This window comes from Ceratotherium simum, chromosome 1 (genome assembly GCF_057802395.1).
Source record: "Ceratotherium simum simum isolate JZ-2026a chromosome 1, ASM5780239v1, whole genome shotgun sequence".
Classification (NCBI taxonomy): domain Eukaryota; kingdom Metazoa; phylum Chordata; class Mammalia; order Perissodactyla; family Rhinocerotidae; genus Ceratotherium; species Ceratotherium simum.
Window position 1 is genome coordinate 12,747,687 of NC_141900.1, and position 24,194 is coordinate 12,771,880.

Sequence of the window (24,194 nt, forward strand, 5' to 3'; positions counted from 1 at the left end):
CAAGCAAGATGCACCTGGTCCCTGCCTGCTGAGGTGGTAGAATCTCATTTCAAGAAAAATAACTTGTGGTCTCCATCCAAGTCTGTACTCGAGCAGTTTCAAAAAATTACAAAAGCACGTTAGATAGAACTCGGGTCCATTCTTTGAGGCAGAAAGGGAAAATTCCCAAGGTGCTAACCTTTCTGAAAGTGAGGTTGCTTCCACTGTCCAGTGCATGTTCTTCCCTGCCCTCCTCATGTGGAGACAGCACTGGGTGTTGTGCTCGTTGACTGGCACAGGGTTCCTGCTGCTGGAATTTTCAGACATTGTCCCAGAGGCCAAGATCGATGAAACTTGGTGAAATATAACTATGAAATGATTTGATTTTTCCAGTCACTGCCCTCGTCAGCTCGTTGTCAGTTCTCCCCTCCCAGCTTAGTAGCGGATCCCTCAACACCCTTGTAGGCAGCTTCTGCAACTCCTCAGTCACTTTGGGTTACTAAAACCCATCTAGTTTAAACTTCTAACCTCACATTCACTTCAGAGCCTTCCTTCCCTATACTGGCCAGGCAAGCACTCAAGGGAGATGGTGGAGTGTTTGCTCCTCCTCTGCGGCCCCACCTGAAGGGGAAGACCTCTCCCCTCTCCTCCTAGAGTCTAGCTCCTGCAGTGTGTTGGGGAGGGGAACAGACGAGAGTCTCTTGGTCATCCCAGTTCCCCTTAGTAACGCCAATTAACTTTGATGCCCTTCTCCTCGGGGGCAGGCATCCAAGTGCTGGCTTCTAGTGGGGTGTATGTGAGTTCTGTCCAGGGGTATATCCCATTGTCTCGCTGCTGGAGACCTGACCCAGCACGCTGCATTCTAGGTGGGCCCAAACTTGGCTACCTCAGTGATATCCACCAGACCCATGGAAGCCCCTGCCTTCTTACACCAAGTGATGGCAATGCTGGAAGCCTCCTGTGTCTGCCTGGCCCATTCTCTCCCGCCATGCATGTTCCTCACCCTATTCCTCACAGACACCAAGTTCTGTCCTTCTACAGATGCTTCTGTCTCATCTTTCTGCAATGGTGTCCCCTTCTCCCCACTCCCATCCTTACCTGCACACCTGGCAGGTCTCCAGTCATCCTTCAGTCCTCCTTTAAATGCCACTTCTTTGGAGAAGCTGACCCTGATCTCTGGTGCTCCACTCGGATTTGGGACCCTCTGTTAATTGTTTATATAAAACCCTCTTATTTCCCTTTATAACACTGATCACAACTATAATTGTATAGTAATTTAAGTCATTATCCTTTCCCCTCCAGTAGACTGTAATTTCCTTGGGGCAGGAATCATGTCTGTCTGATTCCCCAGCACAGGGCCAGCTGCGGAGTGGCACTCAGTACATATGTGTAAATACGTGCGAGATGAATGAAATGTTGCAACCCCAGCATATTCCTTTTATTCCACCCAGCAAGATAGGGTTCACATTTGGATATCTTTCACGTCCTTTGAATTCTTCATAGTATATTATTTTAAAGCAGTAAAACACCTTATATTAAAATCTTATGGTATGAGTACTAGTGAAATGAGGTTGAAGGAAGATAAGCCAAAGCATAAAGTATAATTTCTTTTGCCTAGTGAAAGTTTAGTTTGTTGCATGAGTCAAATCAATTCAACAAATATTTACGAGGACCTGCCAAGTACCAGGGACAGTTGTCAACTGCTGTTGAAACTATGAAACTAAAAGACATGGGTCCTGGCCTCAAGGAGTGGGCTCAGCCCAAATTCTAATTCAGTTTTCCAATTTTAACTTTGCCTGCCTCCCTCCTCCCTTCCTGCTTCCCCGCCTCCCCTCCTTCCTTCTTTTTCTTTCACATATATTAATCCAAGGTCTCAAGCTTTATTTCCAATAACTTGGGAAAAAAACTGCACCAGGAGCAATTTTTATGGAGTGGTTTTGTGTGATCATTTATTTTTCTCCCTGGAAAGGAGAATGCAGAGAACCTCTCTGTATTATGTAGGCTTAAAGGCTGGCCTTCGGCACATATTTGGGACAATCCTGAGTGATGTGAGTGGACTGCAGAAATGGACTTGAAGCATAAATTTAAAGATTGCACATTGTCCCCCATCCAGCACATCTGTTCTCTTCATATACTTAGATGCGCCAGCATAACTTTCAAGAAACACTAATACTTAGGACAGTTGACTTTTTATAGGAAACCACATCTGTTTGTGACGGGGTTGCTGTACCATCATGAACCTGAGAGATTCTGTGTGGTTCCTTGTCATGTGCTTCTGGAAGGATCCTCGTTGTCTCCCGGTGCACTGTGCTGTGTCACCGACTCTTCTGTTCCTCAGGCTTTCTGGGAGCTGCTCAAGGAGAGGAGAGTGACTAGTCATTGCATTTCTCTGGCCTCCTCCAGTTTTAAACTCCAGACATAGCAGGACAGCCTTCCTTTGTCCCTACAGCAGTAGGCCGCCTAGTGGAGTAACTGGGAAAGCCCCACTGTGATGGTGGAATTTTACCTGCAGGCCCCCAGGGACCACTCCCTTAGGAGCCAGAGCCTAAGGAGAAAGGAATGAAAGGTTCTGTCGCTGCTACACAGTGCATGGAACCCAAGGGGGGCTTTCTCCTATTGGACAAATTTATTTGTGGTGTATTTCTATGTACATTTGAGAAAGTGCTTGCAAAAGCCTTAAATTAAGGCAAGTAAAACGTGGAGTCACCAGAGAATAAAACCAACAGGATCAACTGAGGACACAAATTTCCTCAGTAATCTATAACTGGACATTTAAATCATATAATCGCCTTATTGAAATTGACTTAAATTTCATCCAAATTAAGAATCTTCTCTTCCTCTGGTGCTACCATAGGTTTCTCATGTCTCCCAGTGGGGGGGCACTTGATGTATGAATCCAAGGAACTCTATAAAAAATTACTCTAAAACTTTGAATTGATGAGGAATTCAGGGAAATTCATCTTCATTTTAAAAACTAAATTAATAGGATTGTAGAGCTGGAGAGAATCTTAGACACTAGGTAATCCATTCCTTTATTTTGTACATGAAGACAGCGAAGATCCCGAGAGACTAAAGCATTTGGTTGACGATCACCTGGTCCTCACCTTCAGTATCTGGTTTGTTTCTCTGTGATTCTTATCCAAGAAGAAATTCCACTAATTGGAAATAAAGTGTAGTTTGAAAAAGTACTTTGTTTTTTCTTGCTCCTTATTCCGAAATTGTACGTGTGTGCATGTGTGTGCGTGTGTGTGCATGTGCTTGTGCATGTGTGCCCTTTCTGCAGCCTGAGCCATGGCTCTAACCCACAGCCTAGAGTGCGTGAGAGCTGGAGAGCACCCCTGTGGTCAGTTAGCCTTGACCCCCACTTGGCAGATGTGGCCTCCGGAGGTGCAGAGAGGACACATGTGGCTCACCCTGTTGCACAGTTCCGTTCTTCAGATGCTCTAGGCAGTACTTTTTCTGGGACACCAGGCTGCCTCCAGACAGGCCGCTCTGGCTGGTTAGGAAGTATACATGTGCATTTGGTAAAAGCAAGCTTACTTAAGAAAGATACTAACTGGAACAAAACAATCCGTAATATAAAGTTATCGTGGAGTCTTTAGGGCTTATGTTGGGGCATTTTTGGCACTCCCTTCTGTCGCCTTCAGGAATGAGTAATACAATTCCATTTTATTTCTCTTCCTTTTTGCAAACCCCAGCATATAAATAATGATCATATTCATGGAGAGAAGAAGGAGTTCGTGTGCCGGTGGCTGGATTGCTCAAGAGAGCAGAAACCCTTCAAAGCCCAGTATATGTTGGTAGTGCACATGAGGAGACACACGGGAGAGAAGCCTCATAAATGCACTGTGAGTACACGAGTGGGGCAGGCTCTCGATGTAGGGCATCACCTCGCACGAGTGGCTGTCAGGATTCATACCATGGACCCTTTGTCATACTCTCAGGGTGGTGCACGTGACGCCAGCTGGGGGGGGGGTGCAGCTGGGTGGTGCGAGGAGAGGGGTGGAGCATTGTCTGTGATAAATGCCAGGGTTTTGAGACGGGTTTCTGAAATGGAGAGGAAGCGAGGAATGGAGAAAGAGCCCTGATGGCTGAGCCCTGGGGGATGATGGAAGTGTTTTAGACCCGCACTGTCCAACACGGTGGCCACAAGCCACATACGCCTCTTGAGCGCTTTTGAGATGTGGCTAGAGCAACCGAGGAACTGATTTTTTAAATTTAATTTAACTTTAAATATAAATATCCCCACGTGGCTAGCAGCTATCGTGTTGGACAGTGCAACTCTGCAGACTGGCAAGTCTTGGGGGGGACGCACTGGCTGGCTCTGGGAACGAGCACATGGCCACCATGCCTGTCCTAGCACAACTGCCCATTGCCCATTGCCCATTGTTCTTGGAGGGCAAAGGGAGGTGCCAGCTTCGACTTGAACAGCTTAAGTCGACTTTTTGAAAAGATAACCTATATGGCTCTAGAGTTTTTCCTTGTTCTCCTAGTCTGTCCCCATGGCCCAGAACAGACCTGTGAGTGGGCTGGGACTCCAGCGGGCTAAGCCTTCTTCCCTGAGGTGCCCGCCAGGCACACTGGGCACTGCTCAGCCTGGTACTTTACATCTTAAAGGCCCTTTACAAACATGATCAAATTCCATGCCTTTGTATGGACACAAAGCCATATTAATGAACTTTGTGCTGAATCTGAAATCAGTGGGAATTCAAGGAGATCAATGAGCAGATAATGAAACCCATTGTCCACATTGAGTGGGCTGTTAAAAAAAAAAAAAAAACTCCAGGACTTTGACTAGCACTGAAAATGCTCTCTCTCCAACTGCACTGAGCCCCATCTGAATCCCAACAAACGCAGAGTTTAGTGGACTTTTGTTCCTTGCTTTGAAAAGCTACTGACCCTCAAAACGCCAGCCTTTCATCAACTTTGAGGGCGTGGGAGGCATAAGCTGTTATTGTGTGGAGTAATCCAGATTTACCTGTTGTCTTCAGTTTGAAGGTTGCACAAAGGCCTACTCGAGACTAGAAAACTTGAAAACGCACTTGAGATCTCACACTGGAGAGAAGCCGTACGTCTGTGAGCACGAAGGTTGCAACAAGGCTTTCTCAAATGCCTCCGACCGTGCCAAGCACCAAAACAGAACACATTCCAACGAGGTAAGGCTCCTCCAGGAGATACTCTTTGGGCGCAGAGCTTGTGGGTAGAAACAAAGAACCTTCACGGGGAATGTGCATGAAGAGGCGAGCCTGTTCCATCTGTTTCCTCTTGGCCAGCCTGAGCGGGCGCTGACACTGCAGGTAAAGGCTTGGGACCCTGGAGGTAGGGCTGAAAACTGGGCCTGGTTTGAGAGTAATGCAGATGAAGAGGGAACTTCTTAAAACCCCTGGTAGGCGAGTTTCACGTTGTTCAGAACTGCCACCTACTGGTCAGACAGTAGGAGCATTTAACTTGGAATTGCGTCCACCGGCTCTGCCCAGAATAGCATTAATCCATGCAAAGGACAACCCTGTGAGCACCAAGGATAGATTCAGAAGCAATGTGTTGACAGCTGACAGCTTACTGCTAAGACAGCCACTTCTATTTGCTTTTTCCAGGTGGTATCTTCAAATGCATTATATCAAAAAAGACTTTTACAAAGCAACCAGCCTTGGCTAAATACAATTTCCAGACATTCTGAATTCCAAAGGATCTTAGAACCTATTCTCAGACCCCTAGAATGGCTTGTAGTCAATTATTTAAGATAACATATTGAGTAAAGCTTTGTGTTCATGGGTGGATCCTGTTCTGTTGCTGTTATTTTTAGGTAGTTATCCCCGTAAAATTTCAGAGAAGCATAAGAATAAACATGATTTCAAATGATTTTGCTTTCATTTGAATGCTTATCTGCCTGCAGACCTCCAACTTTTCTTTGAAGGTTTAGTTCAAATTCTGGCTCTGTAAAGCCTTCTCTTGAATGAATCCAGAGATTAACAGAAAGCCTCCCCACATTTGGGGCAGAAATAGTGTAGCTAACCACAATTTGTTAACATGAGACATAGTTCTGCCCCACAAAGGATGTCATCAGTTTGCTTGAAAGGTGTGAGAGAAGGAGCATTTGACCTTGGCGTGGCTCTCATCTGACCTCACGAGGTGCCGGTCAAACCTATTCGTGATCTTCCAGTTGGAGAGCTGGGAGAGAGAATCAGGTAAAAGCATGGTGTACTGTTCAGCTCACTGGCCCCTGGCTGGAAGATGGTGAAGAGGGTCCTCAAATAGAGATAGGGCACAAACATCTCTAACTGAATTCACCACGCTCTCTACAAAGCACGCTCACACGTACACTCACACATGCAGACTCTTTTTGAAAAGGTCATGTTGGAATAAGGAAACGAGGCATTTAGAATCCTTATTATTGACCAACTCTTTGAAGATGTTTCAGGGGCGATGTCACATCTCCATTTTTTTATGTCAAAAATGCTTTTACTGTGTGCAATAGTTGCAGGGTAACCTGCTGTACTTGTTTTGTACAGAGTTTTAGGGAGTCCAGAATAGGCAAATCCACAGAGAAAGAAGGTCGATTAGTGGTGGCCAAGGCTGGGAGAGGGTGAATGGGGGTGACTGCTCACAGGTACAGGGCTTCTTTCTGGGATGATGAAAATATTCTGGAACTTGATAGTGGTGATGATTGCACAACATTGTGAATATACTAAATGTTACTGAATTGTGTAGTTTAAAAGGGTTATTTTTATGGTATGTGAGTTTTATCTAAATTTAAAATATTTTAGGGGATTTGATTAATTTAACTTAGAATTTAGTTAATATATTTAACTACATTTCATATATTTAAGTACAATTTTGACTAGAAATTTTGAGGGTGTTCATTCCTATAGATTTTAGCACAAGGTTATCTCCTGTTTCTGTGGAGAAATTTGGGCAAGGGGATGTTAGAATTGGCACTGCCTAAATATAAACATACTTATTGAGCTTGTTGTCTTTTTATGGACTTAAAATATGTGCACGTCTGTTTGCTTTAATTAAGTGCATTATAGTTGAACTTGTATTCTTCGGAGGTAACAAGTGCCATGAGGTATGAGAGTTCAATATCTGTTAGGAGATGAAACGACACCTTGGTCAATAATATCTTTCACCGAGGTTGAGCAGTTTACCTAAAATAAATTACTAACATTGACTGTAAACACATAAATAAAATTTCATTCACAAACACGTAAGTCATTTTTCTCTATTCTCTATACAAGGCTTTGGACTTGCGTATGAATGATGGACAGTTTCAGATACACCAAAATTAAGTTTGACCAGAAAATCCAGATTTGTGTAATCAGACAATCCTAAATGAATCCAGACATTTTCTTTCCTTTATTTGCTCTCTTACTTGTACCTTCATTCATTCACTGAACAAATATTGATAGCTGGTTTTGAACCAAGCACTGCTATTCTAGGAGTGGCAAATAGGGTGGAGTAGAACAGGAAAGGAGTAATTCCCATTCAGGGAAGCCAGTCTGGCTTCCTCCCCCACCCCCAGGCTGCCCTGCCCATTTAGGGCCACTGGACCATAGCAGTGGCCTCTGACAGGACTCCCTACTCCAGACCTGCAGCTCCTGTTCCTCCCAGAGCCACACTAGGCAGGTTTCCTTGAGCTCTGATTCAGTTGTACCTCCCTCTCCAGAAAGTTCCAAGGGCTCAAGTTTAGACTCCTTAGGCTTGTGCCCCTTATTACCTGGCCCAAGCCTGCCCTGCCACTCTTGACCTCTCACCATGGTGACCACAAATGGAACCTTCCAGACAACCTGTGCTTGAACTGCTATGCCCGCATGCATGAAGTGGTCCCACCGCTGGACTTTGCTCAGGACATTCTTTTTTGGCATCCTCTTACCCTCATTTTTATCCCTCAGAATCTTTCCTTCTTTCAGGACCCAACTGCAATGCCTCCTCCTAATCAAAGCTCCCTTACTGAGTACTTACTGTATGCAACACATGTTGGTAGGCACCTCATGTACATTGTCTTATTTAACCCTCCCCATGATCCCATGAGCTGGGCATTATACCCAGATATAGGAACTTAAAAACTGATGCCTCCCACGATCATCCCAACTAAAAAATGATTCCCCCTCGTCCCCATTCTTCTGTAGCATGCACACTTTGTATTGTAGATAATTACATGCTATCTCATTTTTCCTACCATATTTTATATTCCTTGAGATTAAATCCTGTAGTATACAACTTTGGGTTAAGTAAGAATCATTAAATGTTTATTGAAAAATTTTATTTAGGTAAATTCTACAAAGTCAAGTAGAAAAAGTATCAACTGCTTTCACAAAGTACCTTTCCGTGCAGGGAGTCAAAAAGGTAGTGACCACGCCAAAAGTTGAATATCCAGGACAGGAAACGTGGGTAATTCAGTAAGTCTGACAACATCTATCTTTGCCTACAATTATTTTTCACTTCAGTCATTGATCACAACAAAATTTGGTGGCCAAGCTATGTAATTAGGTTAATGTGTTTTGTTGTGAAGCATAAGTTTCCTGAACCTGTGTTCTTGCAGGTGGGTCATGTATGAGTTCACATGGGAGGGTACGTGGGCACACATGTACTTGTATGTGCTGGGAGCTGACGAACATTGGTAGACTCATTCCACCTCCAGATGTGTCCTCAATTCCAGGCCAGCCCAATACACACATGCATATATTTATCGGAAGAGTGGCTCTTCGAACATGTGGTGCTGGCCTGGCTTTGTGCTCCCTCTCCCTCCCCATCCCCGCACTCCTGCCCCATACATCCCAGTCTGCCTGTTGATGGAACAGCCTGTCACAGCCGCACAGTGAGCAAGCCTAGGGCCGATGTCAGAACACCCTAAGGTAATAGCACTGATAGTCAGAGCCATTCTTCTGTCCCTAATGCATAGAATTTCATGTGCTCGTTTCATTATATATATATATATATATATATATATACTGCAAATCACACAAGCTTCTGAATAGAAGTAATTCATGGTTAATGGGAATCAATTCTACCCAAAAGAATCTCAAATTTGGAGGTGAAATCTCTCAGGATAATTTTTGGAATCTTCACTTCACTACATTAGGACATTTCATCATTTTAGGTGGCATTCAGTATGTTCTTGTGCTTTTAGTGAAAAAAGCACGTTTTAGACATACTTTCTGTAAGACAAGGCATCCTTTTTAATATAATGGATGCATTATATTAATCATGCTTTTTTGACTATTGCTTACCTAATAGCTCATCTTCTGTTGTACATAGATATAAATATATACTCAGATAAGCATTCACGAATATATTATATTTCAAGCCAAGTAAACAAAATCACAATTTTGAAGTTGGTCATGAATACAATGCCAGCAGTTCTGTGATTTGAGTAAATATTCAGTTATAAGCATCGATATAATTTTTTATGACTCTCTGTAGGCTTGATCACTGGCCCACATAGAAAATGAAATTAGCATTAAATACTTTATAGACCTCAGTACTCAGACCAGGACTCCTCGTCTCCAGGACACCATGCGTCAGCCCTCTTCAGTTTATGAGTGAGCATTCATAGACAGTCTAACAGGGCTTACGACTTTGAAGATAAGAAAGATTCAGGATATTCTGAGCCCTGAACATCCCCACGCAGCTGTAATACTATCCAAAGGAATATATTTTAGTGATACATAACATGGGAGAGGCTGTAGGCAATTTTCTTATTATGCCTATGTGTAAAGAGCCCATTTTCAAAGGGGGCAGGGTGATGTTAGATCTGAGAACCGGGACATCCACAAGAAATTTCCTCACACAAGCTTTGTAGCATTCTTCTGATTGGATAATGGGTGTCTTTCAAGCCGCCTTCCATCATCATAATCATCATCATCTTCACCATCATCATCCTCAAATATCTATTGAGCAGCTACCGTGACACCACGATGCTTCTTCCTACTCACAGGATAAATGTTCCCAAGAACATAAAGGCAATTTACATGTTCTTAGCTCTCCCTGAGCACTCTCTGAAATAATCTATTAAAGCTGGGTTCTGTGGACCCTGAACAATGTTCAAATGGCCTTTATTAAACCCTTAGTACCCAGAGGTATTTGAACACCTCAAAGCTTTGTGAAAGTGCTTTGAAAGAATTAAAAATATAATGTGCAACCACAAAAGGCTGTCGGGCTGGGGCGTAATCGCTTTCATAACAATCTGTTATTTCATTCTTGTGGCATTTGGCAGAAACCATATGTGTGCAAAATCCCAGGCTGCACGAAGCGCTACACAGACCCAAGCTCCCTCCGGAAACACGTGAAGACAGTGCACGGCCCAGAGGCTCATGTCACCAAGAAGCAGCGTGGGGACATACATCCACGGCCCCCACCACCGCGAGATTCCGGCAGCCATTCACAGGGCAGGTCGCCCGGCCGGCAGACTCAGGGAGCCCTTGGTGAGCAGAAGGACCTCAGCAACACTACCTCAAAGCGGGAAGAATGCCTCCAAGTGAAAACGGTCAAGGCCGAGAAGCCCATGGTATGTCATTCGCTTTCCTGCTGATTTTCCCAAAGCCGTCCTGGGTCATTTAAAAGAACCAGGAGGGCACCCAGAGGGACAGACTGCTCCTGCCCTCACTGCGTCAGGCTCTCTGGTTTAAGGAGGTGAGGAGCTCAGCGATCTGGATTGCTTACTCGAAGTTGATCTCCATAGAATAACTCAGCTCAGAAAAGCTTTTCAAGGTTTCCTAACTGGTTTTTAAAATCGAGCTGGAACCGTACCAACTTGTGGCAGGTAGAAAGACACAGCTGTCTCTATTTTCAGTGGGCCCGTGATGTAGAAAATCACTCAGTCGGTCTCTCTGTAAACATGTTTTCTATCTTCTTTGCCCTGGTGACCAAGATAAATAAGCCATGGTCCCTGTTCTTTAGGGGTTCACAGTCCAGTGGGATGGGCAAACCAATAAACAGATACAACTCAGTGTGATGGGGCTTGAACACAAGTCTGTGTAAGTGCTTTCCGGAAGGGAACTAAGTGCCAGTGCTCTGGAGGACCCGCTGCAGGAGGCAAGTGGTGGAGATGGCGCCGAGTTCAGCGCTCAGAGAGGGGAAGGAGCAGGTCCTGGCATAGCCGCGCACGAGCTGTGGGGCCCCAGGGGGGTGTGCAGTAGTAGAAAGGAGTGAGGATAAAAAGAGGCGGTATGCTTTTGCTGGTGATGGGGAATGGCACAGCATGGCTGACTTTTTAGAAAAGACAACCCCAGTGCCAGTCTAGAGATTAGCTTGATAGACTGGGGACCAGGTGGGCAGTGGTGCCTGGACCAGGAGATGGAGAGCAAGGGAGTGATCTGAATGATGTCATCAGCAAAAATCTTTATGGTTTGGTGACGAATAGAATATATAGATTACGCTACTCTTGCAGCTTCTTTCAAACTTCAGTTGGTGATTTTGCTTTATGTATGTGCCCTAATAAAACATCTAAAATTTTCTAAGAGACAAGACAAATGAAGAGAGTAGCTATCAGAGGAGACTCAGTCCCTTTGTGTTTGGCCACATGTGTAACGGAGTCAGCTGTGCAAATGTGTTGGGTTCTGGTCTGTCACTCTCTGGATGTGGAGGAAACGTACCAGGTAGAAGTCAACATGCTGAGACTTCCAGATGCATGGAAAGAATCAGAGAGGCAGGTTTACACTCAGGTTAAGGAAGCATTTTCTTAAAATTAGAGAAGTCCAGCAATTGGCTGGACATCCTATGAATTCCCGAGTGATGGCACTGTGCAGCAGTACCTATGGGCGAGGAATAATGCACCTACAGTTCCAGAATCGACTGAGTGGAATTTAATGACTTCCTGAATTTTAATGACTTACTGAGTTTATCTTTGAGTCTTAGAAAGTGACATTAAGTCGAGCCGCAAATAAACTTCCAGATTTACCATTATTTCCCAGGAGGTAGCTGTACTTTGCTTTTAAAAAGCACCTTAGTAAAAAGTTTATATATGTATTATGACTGATCACTATCCTCTTAAATTAATCAGTTCATAAACTGTGTTTTATAGACTTTGTTAGGGGGAGCACATATCAATTTTCTAAAATAAAGTCCACCTGTATAATAATTGTGCAGAACATTCAACAGTTTATCCTCAAATGTTTAATGAAACAAGGAAAGTGAATTTGTGGTCTCCTCAATTATGTCATGGAAAGACAGTGATTTCTCTTCTTAGGACATCCTAAGAACCCAAAGTCCCTTCTACCTTTAATGTACATCCCTAGCTCAAGAAAACTTATCATCTCCTCTCCAAACACCCACTATTTAGAAACAAAATTGGTAGAAATAAAATTTGGCAGCCGTTTGGCTCAGTGATGTCCGAGATGCCCCAAGATGCAAAATATTTTATAAAGAAATTAAGTCATAGAAACATAGGGCTGGAAGAGCTCATGGAGATGAGACTAGACCCCATATTTTACAGGGGAGGAAATGGAGGCTCAGTGACCTTAGGGTATTAATCAGATTTCCACTGTAGACTATGTGTATGGAGATGTACACACACATAAGAGTAGATATCTTCATAGACATGTACTAATGCACACGAGATTTACATTCCTAATAGTCTTTCTTTAAAAACTTGTCTTTGATTTGATCATCATGCTATAAATTAAATTCTTTCTTCTTTTTTCTTATTAATCCAACATCTCTTCTGTGTAATGCTCCTAAATGTCTTGTTCTCACTTCCTAAGGACAGTGGGTAATAAGGTGAGGGAATTTTGGCTTCTCTGCTCTTTTTGTTTTGTTTTCATTTTAACATTTAACTTTTATTCATTTCATGTTTCTTTAGTTTTTGTGCTTTGTGATCTCTTTGGTAGTGAACATTACTCAGATCTGCTTCAAACATAGAAGCAATGTGCTTTGAACATTCAGCATGTGGAAATGTGGAGTTAGATGGTGAAATTCATTGTCCTTTTTGTCTAGGTTTTCATAATAAATCACACTGGGGCCGACCAAGCAGATGTTCTTAAAGACTATTTAACTATCGTTTTCACTAGTGTAAATTCAGACCAGGTGTGCTCCACCTTCCTTGAGGAGGATCTGGATACATTTGTTGTTAACAGTTTAATCTACATTTAAATGTCTGAGCTCCTTTAAGCAGTTTTCTAATTATAAGTACGTTTCTGCCTTCTTCTGTGCCCTTGTGGAAGCGTGAGTCTGCATGTGCGTGTGTATGTGCACATACACACGGATTCATGTACACACACACTCTGATTTGACAATCCAAGAGTGAACAACATCCAGAGCCCTGGATGCTCCAGGAACCTCAGGAAGGAGCAGGTGGTCTGGCATTCCAAGACTCTGCTGAAGCAAAAGCATAGGCAAGGCTTCATGAACTCATGATCAGCTTTGTGTATCTTATTTTGCTCTGCTTGGTTGCCCAGGACAAACTTAGTGTATCACGTGGCACTCACTCAGAAAGTGTTCATTTGCTTGGGTGTATGTACTGTGGTTGCAGAAAAAGTGTAACAGGTTCCACTGAGAAGACCTGTGTCCCAAACCCCTTCCTGACAACCCTGTGCATTCCACCCAAGAAGACAGTGGTCTGTAATTGAGGGTGTGCAGTTCTCTCTCCCTCGAGAATTTGTTCTTTTGGCTGCCGTCACGCTCCATCTTTAGAGTAACACTGGAGAAGGGGCTGCAGAGGAATGGAAGTAGCACTGGGCCGGGAGTCTAGGCTGGTTACATCATTACCTTTGTCACTTTGGGCAGTCACTGAACTTCTCTGAACATCACTTTCTTATCTGTATGAAAAGGGTTAGATTGTTTATCAATGAGGGCACCAGGGGAATTTGAGATAGAACAGTTTTAGGTTGTGCAGACTGCTCATTGCAGGCCATTTTAGTCAGTGCTCCCAGACATGGAGACAGCGAGCTCTCGACTCCCCATCTCCAGGAGCCCCTGGAGGGGGTCCTTTCCCTGATGGAGAACCAGTGGACTTGATTAAGTTCCCATCTAGTTGCAGAATTGTCTTACACAGTCCACTTGGTTGGAGTTAGGGAAACATGGCCCAATTCTCCTGATGAAATGCTAGGGACACAGTAGGGGAAGGGGCGGGTCCTTCCCCAGACCCTGGATGGCTGCGACTTGCAGCCTTTCCTGCCCTCTGGGCATAGCAGAAGCTAAGGGATTGAAGTTTTACCTCTTACAACTGCCTTTACCCACACCCTGCTTGGAGTTCTACAAAGTGGGACAATGTAGAAGGAAGGAGCAGAGGTTACAAAGAGCTTGGGGCCCAGCCCTGAACAGCTTAGAGGGCTCTTGTTGGAGAGGAGGTAACGTGAGCTCATGGAGCATAGCTTCCAGGTGTGTTTTAGCCGAGCAAAATGAACCAAGGACTAAAGGCCCCTAGGATAGTAATAGTTGCTAATGCTCTCTGAGCCAATCAGTGACTATTATCCAGGTCTTTTTATACTTTGTGTGCTCTCAGGGCTTCACACTTAATTCCCACAACAATCCCTAAGATAAATAAACTGTCCCGGTTTCGTAGATAAGGAAACTGAGGTTTAGAGTGGCTAAGTAATTTGCCCAAAGAATAAAGTCGTGGAAGTGGGATTGGAACCACGGAGGTGTGTTTGTGGAGTTGGCATTTGGGACAGGATTCCATGGCTGACGTCATGCAGTCACATCACATCCAGCACCCCCTGCTGTCCATTGCCCCACCACCACCACTGCACATCTTCCTGGTGTTCCATCCGCCATTGTGGTCCAGAGCGGCCACCTCCACTCACCAGAGCATAGTTCTTCTCATTCAACCCACTGAGAGTCCTGCAGGTCTTGATCTGCATGATCTCTCATTTTTGGCTCCCTTTCCTTTTTGCTTCTTGGTAACATTTCTTTCCTTTCCTCTTGACCCCAACAGACATCTCAGCCAAGCCCTGGTGGTCAGTCTTCATGCAGCAGCCAACAGTCCCCCATCAGCAACTATTCCAACAGTGGGCTCGAGCTTCCTCTGACCGATGGAGGTGGTGTAGGAGACCTCAGTGTCATCGATGAAACCCCAATCATGGACTCGACCATTTCCACTGCAACCACAGCCCTTGCTTTGCAAGCCAGGAGAAACCCGGCAGGGACTAAATGGATGGAGCATGTAAAACTAGAAAGGCTCAAACAAGTGAATGGAACGCTTCCACGACTGAACCCCATTCTACCCCCCAAAGCCCCTGCAGTCTCTCCTCTCATAGGAAACAGTGAGTTTGGTGTCAGACCTCATGTCTGCTCGGGGGTTTCTGTTCTTTTAAATGTAGCCAGGTCACTGTGAGAGGAACTGGCACTTGGTTTTATGTTTGGTAGTTTCTCCACCAGCCCTAAAATTATGCTGTAACCATGCATAGTAATGTTGCCTTTCTGGAGAGTCCATATTTTCAAAGCAGGCAGTCAGAGGATAATACTGAAACAGAAAGTAAGACTGTGCATGACTCATATCCGATGGTGAAATAACAGCTGTCAGACCAGGGAAAGGAAATCCAGCAGCAGAGGCGTCTGTGGTCCGCGCCTGTCTCTGGTTTCCACATCTACAACCGGGAGTTAGCAGCCACCTTGCCTGATGTTTGCCCAGTTCAAGGACAGGCAAGTACCCTTTCCCATTGTCAGCCCCAAGGCCATCTTTGCTTCTGAGCTTACACTGACTACCTGGAGCGTATCCTAAGGGTGATCCGCCCCACCCCACCAACTCAGGTGCGTTACACCTTCATTGGATATCACAGGAAGCCCTGAGCGTGGATACGAAACTCCTGGAGTGCCTTGGGCCTGGGGACTTCCTCTGACTTGAGCACTATGTACATCCTGGGACTCTTCATTTTGCTTTTGCACTACGCCATTGAAAGAACTTAACTGATCCAGGGAGTTGCTATTGTTTTGTTTAAGCCAGATGGGCAAACTTCGCTGTGGGCCATGTGCTCTAGTAAATAAATTTTTATTGGCACCCAGCCTCCCCCATTCCTTCTCTGTGACCTGTGACCCTTTGGTGCTACATGCCAGAGGTGGGTGGCTGTGACAGAGATGCCTGGCACCGGGAAACCGAAATTAGTTACGACCTAGCCCTTTACAGACAGTTTGTCCAGGACTGTTTTAAGTCATCGTGAAACGACTCCATCTCTCCCTCCCTTTCTCTCCAGGCACACAGCCCAGTACCAGCTGCAGTTTGGGTGGGCCCATGACCCTCCTCCCGAACAGAAGCGACCTTTCTGGAGTGGACATCACGATGTTGAACATGCTCAACAGGAGGGACAGCAGCACCAGCACCATCAGCTCCGCCTACCTGAGCAGCCGCCGCTCCTCGGGCATCTCGCCCTGCTTTTCCAGCCGGAGATCCAGCGAGGCATCCCAGGCCGAGGGTCGGCCCCAGAACGTGAGCGTGGCCGACTCCTACGACCCCATTTCCACCGACGCCTCGCGCAGGTCCAGCGAGGCCAGCCAGTGCGACGGCCTGCCCAGCCTGCTCAGCCTCACGCCAGCCCAGCAGTACCGCCTGAAAGCCAAGTACGCCGCCGCCACCGGCGGGCCGCCGCCCACGCCGCTGCCCAACATGGAGAGGATGAGCCTGAAGACCAGGATGGCCCTGCTCGGGGAGGGCAGGGAGCCCGCGGGGGGCCTGCCCCCCGTCCCCCCTCCCCGGAGGTGCAGCGACGGGGGCGCCCACAGTTACGGCCGGCGCCCTCTGTTGCCCCAGGACGCGCTGGGCACTGGTGGGAGAAGAGCCAGCGACCCTGTGCGGACCGTCTCGGAGAACCTCGCCCTGCCCAGGGTGCAGCGGTTCAACAGCCTTAACAGCTTCAACCCCCCGGTTCTGCCTCCATCCCTAGAAAAGCGCAACTTAGTGCTGCAGAATTACACACGGCCCGAGGGCGGCCCCTCCCGCCACTTCCACTTGTCTCCCTGTCCTCCCAGCATTACTGAGCACGTCACCCTGGAGTCCCTGACCGTGGACGCCGACGTGAACCTGAACGATGAGGATTTCTTGCCCGACGACGTGGTGCAGTATTTAAATTCCCAGAACCAAGCAGGGTATGAGCAGCACTTCCAGAGCGCCATCTCTGACGACAGCAAAGTGCCCCACGGGCCTGGCTTGGGGAGCCGGCCTGGCGACTTTGACCCGCCCGGGCTGCCAGATGGCCACGCCAGCCAGCAGTGCCGCGCGCTGGAGCAGCCCTGCACCGAGGCCGGCAAGTCCGACCTGCCCATTCAGTGGAACGAGGTCAGCTCAGGCAGCGCCGACCTGTCCTCCTCCAAGCTGAAGTGTGGCCAGCGGGCCGCGGGGCCGCAGGCGCGAGCCTTCGGGTTGTACAACACCGGGGGCGTGCACCCGCAGAACACGCTGAGGAGTGGGGTCGGCCCGGCTGCGGGCTATCAGACCCTCGGGGAGCACGGCGGCGCCTATGGCGGCCCAGAGCACTTGGTGAGTCACAGTGGCGGCACTGGCGCCATCGGAAACGCCTTCCATGAACAGCCCTATAAGGCCCAGCAGTACAGAAGCGGCCTCACCAGGCAGCCCGGGGCCCCTGGCCTGCTCGACGGTTCCTGCGGTGCTGGCATTCAGGTGGCAAAGCTGAAAAGCACCACCATGCGAGGGAATGGCAGCCAGCCAGATTTTGGCCTGTCGGTGGTGCCCAGTGAGTCAGCTGGCAGTGCAGTGGGTGGCATGCCGACCCAAGACCCCGTGGGCCAGGGGTACCTGGCCCCTCAGCTCCTCAGCGACAGCATGCACCAGCAGGGGGCAGGCCGCCCCGGGCAGCAGATGCTGGGGCAGGTTAGTGCTACCTCACACATCAACGTCTATCAAGGGCCAGAGGGTGGCCTGCCAGGGCCTCCCGGCATGAACAGCCAGCCCTCAAGCTTGGCAGCTGTCAGGGGCTACCAGCCATGTGCCGGCTATGGGGGCAGCAGGCGCCAGGCTGTGCCGAGGGGCAGCCTTGCTCTGCAGCAAGGACAGCTCAGTGACATGAGTCAGACCTGCAGGGTGAACGGCATCAAGATGGAGATGCAAGGGCAGCCCCATCAGCTCTGTTCTAATGTGCAGAGTTACTCTGGTCAGTTCTATGACCAAACCGTTGGCTTCAGTCAGCAAGACATGAAAACTGGTTCATTCTCCATTTCAGAAGGCAACTGCCTGCTACAGGGTGCCAGCGCCGAAAACTCTGAGTTACTTTCCCCAGGTGCTAACCAAGTGACAAGCACAGTTGACAGCCTCGACAGCCATGACCTGGAAGGGGTGCAGATTGATTTCGACGCGATCATAGACGACGGGGACCACGCCAGCCTGATGTCAGGAGCCCTGAGCCCAAGTATCCTTCAGAACCTTTCCCATAGCTCGTCCCGCCTCACGACGCCGCGAGCGTCCCTCCCGTTGCCAGCGCTGTCTGTGAGCACCACCAACATGGCCATCGGGGACATGAGCTCTTTGCTGACCTCCCTCGCAGAAGAAAGCAAATTCCTTGCAGTTATGCAGTAGGCGTTAGGAAGAAAGGACTGCCAAGAGATGTGGAACTTTAGGAGTTTAAAAGGTTAAATGGACTCCGTTTTTTGCTGGTTTGTTTTTTTAGTTCTGTATGTATTTTAGCATTCTCATCTCACCTAACTGGGATGTGTTTCAAGTATATTCCTTTTATGGAAAAGGACTCTGAAAAACCCTAAAGTATTCTAGGGAGAAACTGTCTTCCATTTCAGTTTTGAATCAGTATTGTTTCACTCAAACCACCCTCTTTTTTTTTCAACTGTAAGCCCGCCCCCCACTTTTTAGTAAACCAGTGTAAATGTGTGACGTGCATGTTCTTCCTTCTTTTCGAAGAGAGGTCAGACTAAAGGATTGGACACGTTTCTCTGTCGCTCAAAGGAAATAGGAGTTGGTGTGCTTTTGACCAAGGGGTTACACTTCCAGCGTTTTAAATTTTCCTTTACATATGCTCAACGTTTGTTTTTGGCTTTTGGTTTTTTTTTAATTCCCACATTGGGTGTGAGGATCAGAATATGGATAGTGAGTTTAAGAATCTTTTATGGGTGCACTGTAGCAGGGATAACAGATTTATGACATGCTCCCCACCCCTAATTCAGTTCAGGGCATACTTTTCAACAGTTGCACACAAGTGGAAATTTGGGGCTCTTGCAAGTGAACTAGTTTGCTCACAGTTTGGGTTTAAAATTCTTCCTGTCTGTAAGTGTGCTCTGGGTGGGTCCGTCTATATGGTCAGTTCTCAGTTATCTACTTTGCCTCTTCTGCCTCTGTCTTCATGAGTGTTCAGTGCTGTCAGCACTCCAGGGAGAGAGGGGAGGGCACTTGGTGACACTCAGACACGTTGCAACTTAGATCTGTTCTGGTAAGAAGTTTGGTAGATTGTAGATTGAAGCTATTGGGTAGAATTAGTTTGGGGAATAGGTGTGGGTTTGCTGTATTTGTTGATGAGTTCCATCTCTTCCCCCATTATCATTGATAACTGAGAATTGATTATATATATAGTTCTAAGTATATAGGTACTTAACCCCACAGCCAGCTATGTCATTAACATATATTAATTCTACCGTAGTGAAGGAGTATTTCTATTCTAAGCACCCTATTTTAGGGGATTTATAAAACTTAGTTGGAAAAGACAAAGCTCACATACAATGATAGTTGGAATAAATTGCTTCAACCATTTTTAGTATTTGAGAGCACTCGGGAGTATGTTAGTAGCTGTGTGGATGCCTTTTTTTACACCCTATCTGTAAATGCTGCATCCATTTAAGAAGTTAAATGTTCTATGCAGTTAGTCCTTAATGTGGACTTCATCTGGACTTTTGTTTTGGATTAAAACATTTAAAGATTTAAGAAGTACAGCTACTCCCACGTGCATTGATACACATAAAAGACATACTATGTGTGCACAGAGTACATGGATTATCCAGCATTTTACTTTTAAAAATATGTAAACTATTAAAAGTATTAACACCCCAGACTACCTGCTGTATTCTATCCCATTGACCCTGGCGTTGGACTTATCCAAAGTGATTCATGAGTCAATTGTGTGGCTTTTTCCCTTTATTCCTGCCAATTAAATTAGTATTAGACAAAATCAAGTAGAATAAAATATTAGATAATAGAAAGAATGTTAGGACCAGCCCATTTTTCACATGTTTATTTTCTCTCATTTGGACCAAGAATCTCAGTGGGGAGGTCAAAGTGCCCTTTGGGACTTTGTGGCCAAGACAGTTGGGTTTGCTTTCAACTCGGTCTTCCTGAGATCAGCAGGGGGATGCTGAGATTTCTCCCACCATTCTCCCACAGGCAGCATCTTTTAGATCCAAGGATGCATCTGCTTTGGAATGGAGCCCAAAAGCAAAAGACAGCTACTGATCTGAGCTCAGTAGGGTTGAGTCTCTGCCACTTTTCAATGGAAACAGCAAGGCTTTTTCCATGTTCCTCAAGCAGGTCATGATCCGGTCACAAAATCAGTGATCCATTCCCTGAATCTCCTTTTTCCCTGAACCTCAAAATCTCCAGGTCCTGGTCTTAGCTTGCATGCTCTTGTGGTTTGGCCCAGTCTCTGTCCTCTTCTTTCTGACTCCTTTCCCCAGCAATATTCCTGGGTGTGACCTGCATTTCTCAATTACCATAATTTCCTGTCTCATCTTTGCCCTACGTGAAAGGATGGACAGCGATTGGGATGAGCACTGCTGTCATCTTGTGCCTCTGCTTTTTCCTTTGGTGTCAGGTCATTCTCTGGGTTGCCTCCTTTCTTTACTTTTTCTTTTCATACTTTTTTCCTTGCTACTGCCTTTAGATTTGCAGGAGACACACTTCAGCTCAATATGTGGCTTCTCTCAACATGGAAGTCTCAGAAGATGGAGGAGGGGAGGGACAGAAGAGGAAAGTGTACTCTTCCAGGAGTTCGGTGCTCTGTCATGACACTCAGTGGAAGGAAGGTCTTTGGGGGCCACTCAGAAGAGTCCTGTCTGGACATCGATCTCTGTAGACTAGCATCTCCTGTGGTGGGGAACACCCCCAGCCTCCAACCTTCTCTCCACTTCTCTGACCCGTGCGTTTAGGGAGATAGTGCCGACTCACTGGTGTCGCATCCTACTTCTTCACGCAGGCTCATAAATGGTACTCCTGTTTAACATCTGTGTTAAATGTGTTTTTATTTGTCAAATCATTTTGTTTTATTTTCTAAAGAACTAGACTGCCCTGTTCCTCACACCTTGGCTCATCCTCTTGAGCCACAGAGTTTTGATTCTTGCAATGTATGTGCCTTATTTTGTGTTAATCTTGTCGATGCGAGGGACCAGTCGGTGTTGCCCAATCAGAGCTCGAGGCTGCACGCTCCCTGGCCGAGAGCACAGATTGTTGCTGTCTGAGCTGTCCTGTAACCTGGTTTCCCGTGTTGTTTTGAACTGATAGGAGGGTGTTCTCTTCTGACAAGTTACTGTTCTGTATCCTGCAAACGTGTAAGATAAAATACAAGTTCATTTTTTTCACCTTTTTTAGATTTTTAAAAAATAAAATGTGTAAGCCTTTTTTAAAAGAAACACATGTAAATACATTTAAGTATTGTAGGCGTAGTGTTCGGATGTTGCTGGCCCTGGGCCTTCCTCGACTCAGCCTGCAGCCCGTGCGATGCCCCCACGCCCACCTCAAGCCCAGGGCTGCAGCCCCGCCACAGATGGACTCGACTTTTGCTTTCAGAACCACTTAGTCCTTTTGTAACAGAGAGAAAGAACGATGTTTCTTACGATGTCAATAAAAAACTCTTTGTACTGAAGTTTTTAGTGGGTTGTTTATTTAATTCATAGCTGAATGGCAAGAGTGCTTTCTTTGGAAAAATCCAGAACCTGTGTTTGGACCCAGACCCCCCCCATACAAGCTGAGTGGACTTTTGCCCTGAGCCCAGATTCCTCATCCCTAAGCTGGAGACGAGGATGCTGATACCCTAGCTAGTGGCGGTGTGAGGGCGTGAGCCTTGGAGGCATGCCGTTTCTAGCCAAACTCTATGAGGAAGGGAGTGAATAAGGTTTAATGTCTAACAACTTGTCCTTCTTTTATATATTATCCTCTCGTTTCAGAGTTACCCTGATGCACTTTAACAGAAAATTGGACGTGGTAGAAGCCTACTTTTATGTGGCTTTTAATAACTGACTATAGACAGAAATGTAAGCTCTTCCTCTCATTTGTCTTTTCTCATCAGCTTGCAGTGTTATCCTCCAGATCACCATAAAAGACTCCAAGAGTCTCCCTTCCTCTTTCTGAGTAGCAGCTGGTGTCCTGTGAGCCGCCACCCGAGGGCACTGGTTGTTGCTGGGAAGGGCAGGGGGTCCTGGTTGTCAGTATCACAAGGCTACAAGGATGGGTGTGGCCCTCGTGCAAATGCACACGTGCACATACACACAGAGGCACACACACATGTACACACGCACAGGTGCACCGGCACATGTCCTAAGGCAACTCCCATCTTGTGGGGGATGGTGTCTCCCTCCCTGTCACCTTCTGCAGGGGTTCTGCAGTTAGGGGGATGCTTCATGCTTTTCTACTTCACAAAGGAGAATTTCCTCCCATAAACCCAAAATTCTTTGCTTTTATAACCAGATCCCTCACGTTAGATGTCCAAATGAATTCAGATAAAACATAAGAGGGGCTGGCCTGGTGGCATAGCGGTTAAGTTCGCGCGTTCTGCTTTAGTGGCCCAGGGCTCGCCAGTTCAGATCCTGGGCGCGGACTTACTGCTCATCAAGCCATGCTGAGGCACGCGTCCCACATAGAAGAACTACAACTCTACAACTATGATACACAACTATGTACTGGGGCTTTGGGGAGAACAAAGAAAAAAATAAAAGAGGAAGATTGGCAACAGATGGTAGCACAGGGCCAATCTTCCTCCCCCCAAAAACAGAGAGATGTACATTATAAAAAAAAAAGAAACTATATGAACGTATACCCTACCTTAGGTATAAATTGTCAGCTTACAAAGATGCATGCCATGGAGCAAGTCGAAACAAATAAGAGAAGTGAGGCTAATACAAAGGGAAAGGAGGATACGGGCCGCCCCCAGGAACAGGGCACGTGACACAGCCTCCTGTCAGTTGGTGTGAGCAGCATGTGGGTATGGCTCACAGCTTTGTTTGAAAGATGCCTCCTGTGAAGGAGACGTGGAGGAAGCAGATTTTGAGGTAAAATGGCAGAGCTGCAATCCATTTGGTATTTCATAAAGACTTATTTTAAGTAATTTTGGGAATTCAAAGACATTTTATATTACCCAAATAAGAATATAATGGGAGAATGCTAGAATAAGATGGAAAAATTAACCCACTGCCAAAAAGTCTTATTCATCCTTTTTTCCTCCAGGGTTTTCTCTTTCTTTTCTTGGCACTTTTCCCCCTTTGCTTTTACTTTATAGTATGTTTACTATTCCAGATACAATCTGGATTCAACTTTAATATTAGCTTTTATTTTTTAAAATCTCATTTTACCCACATAGACCTAGTTTATGCCCTCTCTACCTACTTACTCAAACTCTTTACAGTTTTTAGAAATAGAAACAAAACCTAAATTGGTTTTAGACTTTTTTTGCCATTGTGTGCCTACAGGCATTAGCCCGTACCCCACAGCAGAGGCGTGGAATCCTAGTCCTACAAATATTCTCACCTGTCCCCAAATCTTCCACTTCTTCCCACACCGCTTCCATCCTTCCTCAGTGCCCAGTGGTAGGGTAAGATGGTTCCTGACTTCAGAGAATTTACAGTGTATCTGGGAATATAGGACAGACATAATTACATATCCCATTAATTCCATTAATTTGACAGCACTGCCTAGAGAGCTAATATGCCATTCAGACCCCTTGACAGGGACTGGAGACGAGAAGATGAGTAAAGCAGTGCGTCCATAGGCTTGTAGCCCAGTGGGAGGGCCCGACACGTAACCACAGAATACGATAGTATGCCATTACAGAAGACAGTCAAGGGGATGTTCAGGTGGGCATTCTCCATCTGAGGAGCATATGGCAAGGCTTCTCACCCACGATATTACTGACATTTGGGGCTGGGTAATTCTTTGTCGTGGGGGACTGTCCTATGTACTGGAGGATGTTTAGTGACATGCCTGGCCAAAGCCCACTAGGTGCCAGTAGTATGCCCCCCAAGTTGTACCAACCAAAAATGTCTCCAGACATTGCCACATGTCCCTTGGGGAGAAAATGGTTCCAGGTTGAGAGGCTCTGGTTTAAGGAATGAAAATACATGGAGAGACA

The 24,194-nt window shown here is 46.2% G+C and overlaps 1 protein-coding gene across 3 annotated transcripts in view; it reads left to right on the forward strand.

Moving 5' to 3' along the window:
- Positions 1-18,742, forward strand: part of GLI3 (GLI family zinc finger 3) — a 273,446-nt gene extending 254,704 nt beyond the window's left edge. For all 3 annotated transcript variants that reach the window (XM_087434410.1, XM_004441463.3, XM_087434519.1), the window contains exons 11-15: positions 3,678-3,827; positions 4,971-5,135; positions 10,193-10,483; positions 14,849-15,176; positions 16,104-18,742. In XM_087434410.1, the coding sequence (XP_087290536.1) occupies positions 3,678-3,827; positions 4,971-5,135; positions 10,193-10,483; positions 14,849-15,176; positions 16,104-18,436 (3,267 nt within the window). In that variant the 3' untranslated portion in view covers positions 18,437-18,742. The remainder of the gene's footprint in view (positions 1-3,677; positions 3,828-4,970; positions 5,136-10,192; positions 10,484-14,848; positions 15,177-16,103) is intronic.
- The last annotated feature ends 5,452 nt before the right edge of the window (positions 18,743-24,194 follow it).